General features: G+C 35.8%; 1 protein-coding gene across 1 annotated transcript; it reads right to left on the reverse strand.

The window, feature by feature from the left end:
* Positions 1-1,439: 1,439 nt before the first annotated feature.
* LOC110110211 lies at positions 1,440-3,122 on the reverse strand. Its single transcript, XM_020841591.1, has 2 exons — positions 2,715-3,122; positions 1,440-2,018 (listed from the first exon to the last, which is right to left on the reverse strand). Exons 1-2 carry the CDS (start codon positions 3,120-3,122, stop codon positions 1,440-1,442), a joined length of 987 nt encoding a protein of 328 aa, XP_020697250.1.
* Positions 3,123-4,039: the final 917 nt, after the last annotated feature.

Here is a 4,039-nt window from a genome sequence, read left to right on the forward strand (position 1 = left end):
CTTGGGCTATTTTGGCTTACCCGAACACCAATTTCTACCTTCTCCATTATGGCATTAGAAAGGAGCTGAGAACACAGAATAAAGAGGTAAGGTGCAAGGGATTTCCTTTTCTAAATCCACTCCTGGCATTGATCCAACTGGAAGGAATCCCATTCATCAAAATAGAGAAAGAAGGTTTTTGAACACATTCCAAGATTAGCATAGAGAAGAAATCAGGAAATCCAAAATAAGATAGAACTTTATGCAGAGTTGGCCACCCCATTGAGTCATAAGCCTATTCCATGTCTAACTTGATTGATACTAGACCTTTAGCTACTTTACAGTATCTAAATTTATGAAAAAGTTCTTGTGCAATCAACACATGATCTTGAAGAGACCTCCCCTTAACAAAAGCTGCTTGCTCTAGAGAGATTAGTTTTGGAATGATACCATTTAATCTATTGAGAAGATCCTTGGAAGCAATCATGTAAACCATATTACGAAGGCTAATAGGTCTATAGTTATAAGCATATTTCAGATTGTTGATTTTGGGAATAAGAACAATAATAGTTCTCTTCCAATCAGCATTCATTTCAACCATTTCAAAGAACATTTCCATGGCTTTCCAGAATTCTATTTTAATCATAAACCAATAAATTTTAAGGAAGGAATAAGAAACTCTATCCTCAACTGGCGAAGTGAACCCAGTAGTTTCTCTTATAGCCTTTTCCACTTCCTCAATTTTGAATTTGTTATTTAACTGGATTCTATCCTCCTCTTCCAGCTGATTTTGATTATTCGGCCAACCTTCAAGAAAGCATCTTCTATCACACCATTTGTTTGTGAAGAATTGAATTAATACATCTTCAATTTGATTTTATTCCTCCACCGTGATCCCATTACCATCCTTAATGTAAGAGATGTGATTTGTATTCCTTCTAGCACTAGCGACCGAGTGAAAAAGTTTAGAATTTTGATCACCTTATCCAATACATTTTACTTTGGATCATTGACTCCACCACGTGCTCAATCGTGCTAAAGTAGAGTTGAGTTCATTAATTTTAAATTTCATCAAGTAATAATCATCTTGAGATAGCACACTAACCTCTGCTTCCTTATATCGAAGTTTTATGATTTCTTCTTTGAGCGAGTCTTTCAATTGATTTAAGTCTTTAAGCATGGCCTTACTTGAAAAGAATAAGGATTTAAGAGTTCTTTTCATCTTTAAGTTAAGAATATCAACTGTCGAACCAGAATCATTTTTGTCCCAAGCTTTCTCCACCACTGCATAAGAAGCTGGGTATGAGGCCCAGATATCCTCAAATTTAATTGATTTTTTTAACATTAGAAGATTTTTCTAAAGTGTTAAGGAGAATTGGACAATGATCCGAAGCAATCCTGGGGAGAAGCTTAACCACCATATGCTAATTATAGTTAACTAAAATTTAATTGACCATCATTCAATCTAATCTATCCATAATCCTATCTGCACCTTTCTTGTTGTTGCTCCAAGTTAGCCTAGGACCAACGAATCCTAGCTCATGAAGATCATTAGACGCCATGAAAGATTTCATCTCTTTGGGCCCCAAAGAAAATGAAAATATCCTACCACCCTTCTTATCTTCTTTAGACAAAAGACAATTGAAGTCTCCACCAATTACCATAGGCAAATCATTGGTGATAGGAAGTTCTAACCCATCCCAAAGAAATCTTCTATTATAGACATCTTTGCTTCCATAAATAGTAGCAATACTCCATTTCCCCTTGTTAAGTATATCCAAATCACCAATAGTGAATTGGGATGAAGATTCTATCATGCTGAAATTAGCCAAGCTACTCCTCCAAAGCATAAGAATTCCTCCTGACAATCCAGCAGAAGGCACATAACTTAAGTCCCAACCAGTTCCAATAAATGATTCCACTTCTTTATGCTTAATAGAGACCATTTTAGCCTCCAACAGCCCAACAAAAAGAACATTGTGATCTTTCACACCTCCTTGAGGTAGAGAGAAGCCTTTTTTCTTGGCTCCTCTACAATTCTATATCAATATAGAATTCATTTATGGATCAGTGGGGAAGAATTCCCCCCTTTCTCCTTATCATTTCCTTTCGCCTTCCTACTTGTGGATTTTATATAGATGGGTTCCAAACCTTTCAATTATTTCACACCTTTCTTTTTTACTATGGAGGAGCTACCTTCCTTAACTCACGATTCTACATCTTTAGAAAATGTAGATTTCGGCATAACCTTCTAGATTGTATCCCTATCCAGGACTAAAATATATGGAGCTATATTCTCTTCAGTCATCTCACCTTCTTCAGAAAAATTTCCCAAAGCTTCAAATTTATTTTTATAAGCAGGAGTTTCTTCAGCTATAATAGTTTTAACAGTGCCCTCTTCTATCTTTTTTCGAATACCCAATCTAGCACAATAGAATGCTTCTTTTGAAGGAGGCTCTATCTTTTTACCTTCTTCAATAGAATTCAATTCAATTGGATATGTTAATGCATGTTCCAACATATCTTTTCCACCAATTGCTTCAATAACATTAGTACTACTGGGATTGACACCACCATTGGATTTTTTTTGCCAGAATTGATTCATGTTTTGTTGAAAGAGAAATAGGAATTTTCTTTTTTTTGTAATCCACATAAATTCATGGTCCATATACTTCTCCATTATCATCACTACATGAAGACAGAGCTTGTGAATTTCAAGTTGGATCTGTAACTACCAACTTCTCTTTACTGACTGGAGCTTCCCCATTTTGCTTAATACTGATTAGTAACATTTTTTTCAAGCGTTCCTCTTTTAGATGACTGAGCTTTCCAAAGTTGAAGCAGAAGGTAGACAATCTTTCATATTCTATGTTCTGATAAAATTTTCCCAAATCACCTTCCACCCATACTCCCAAAGGTAATTTCTCATCGAGTTTGACTCTCACACAAACCCTTGCAAATTCTCTTCTACTCCACTGGAACATGTTCCCATCGATCAAGTAAGGAGTGCCCACCATGGATGCTATCCTACAAACATTAACTTCATCCCAACATTGAAGAGGAAGATTGGGCATTAAAATCCAACTTGGAGCTATGAGACCTTTGAATGAAGAAGGTGAAAAAGCAGCCGTCCACCTATCCATGCCCACTATGTTACCATTAACATACTGTTAAGAGAGTTGTTATTTGCATGTTTTATATTCTTACAACTTGTATAGTTTTTGATGATTCCAAATATTATTGTTCCAATTATTATTTTCTCCTAACATTTTTTGGAAGAATTGTGTTTGCTCTTGTGTGAACTAACATTTTAGAATAATCGGACTCCAGAATACTGAAGACTTCAAATCAAATTCAACATATCATATTTTGTAAATTGAAGTATGTATTTTTCACTTTATTGAGTCAGAGAGAGTATGATTGTAATTGAGCAACCTAGCACACACACACTGAGGGGGATCTTTAAAAGGCCAAAATTTTTTTTACTGATCGTACGGGACGAACATTGTTCGTATGGGACGATCAAGTCAGTTATACCCCTCGGAGAGCAATGGAATGAACAGGAAAGTAAAGAATTTTTTTTAAGTCCTGATCGTCCAGACAAAATGCCAAATTCGTCCATGGATGATGTCCTCTGATTTATCATTTTGAACTGTTACTACAGAAGAAATGGTCTGTTCGTCCCAAGATGAACTTCTCTAGATTCATAACTTGAACTAATCATTCAGATGAAATACATAGTTTGTCTCTAGATGATGTCCTCGGGATCCTCACTCTGAACTGATCATCCATACAAAATACCCAGTTCATCCCTAGACGATCTCCACTGGATCCTCACTCTGAATTGATCGTCTAGATGAAATACCAGTTTTTCCCTAGATGATCTGCTCTGGATCCTCTCTATGAACTAATCGTTCAAACTAAATACTCAGTTCATCTCTAGATAATGTCCTCAAGATTCTCATTTTTAATAGTTCATCCAGATGAAACAACCCATTCGTCTGAGGATAATCTTCTCGAGTTTCAAGGTTAATAATGTTCGTTAAGACGAACATTAACA

This window comes from Dendrobium catenatum, unplaced genomic scaffold (assembly GCF_001605985.2).
Source record: "Dendrobium catenatum unplaced genomic scaffold, ASM160598v2 original_scaffold_109250, whole genome shotgun sequence".
Lineage (NCBI taxonomy): Eukaryota > Viridiplantae > Streptophyta > Magnoliopsida > Asparagales > Orchidaceae > Dendrobium > Dendrobium catenatum.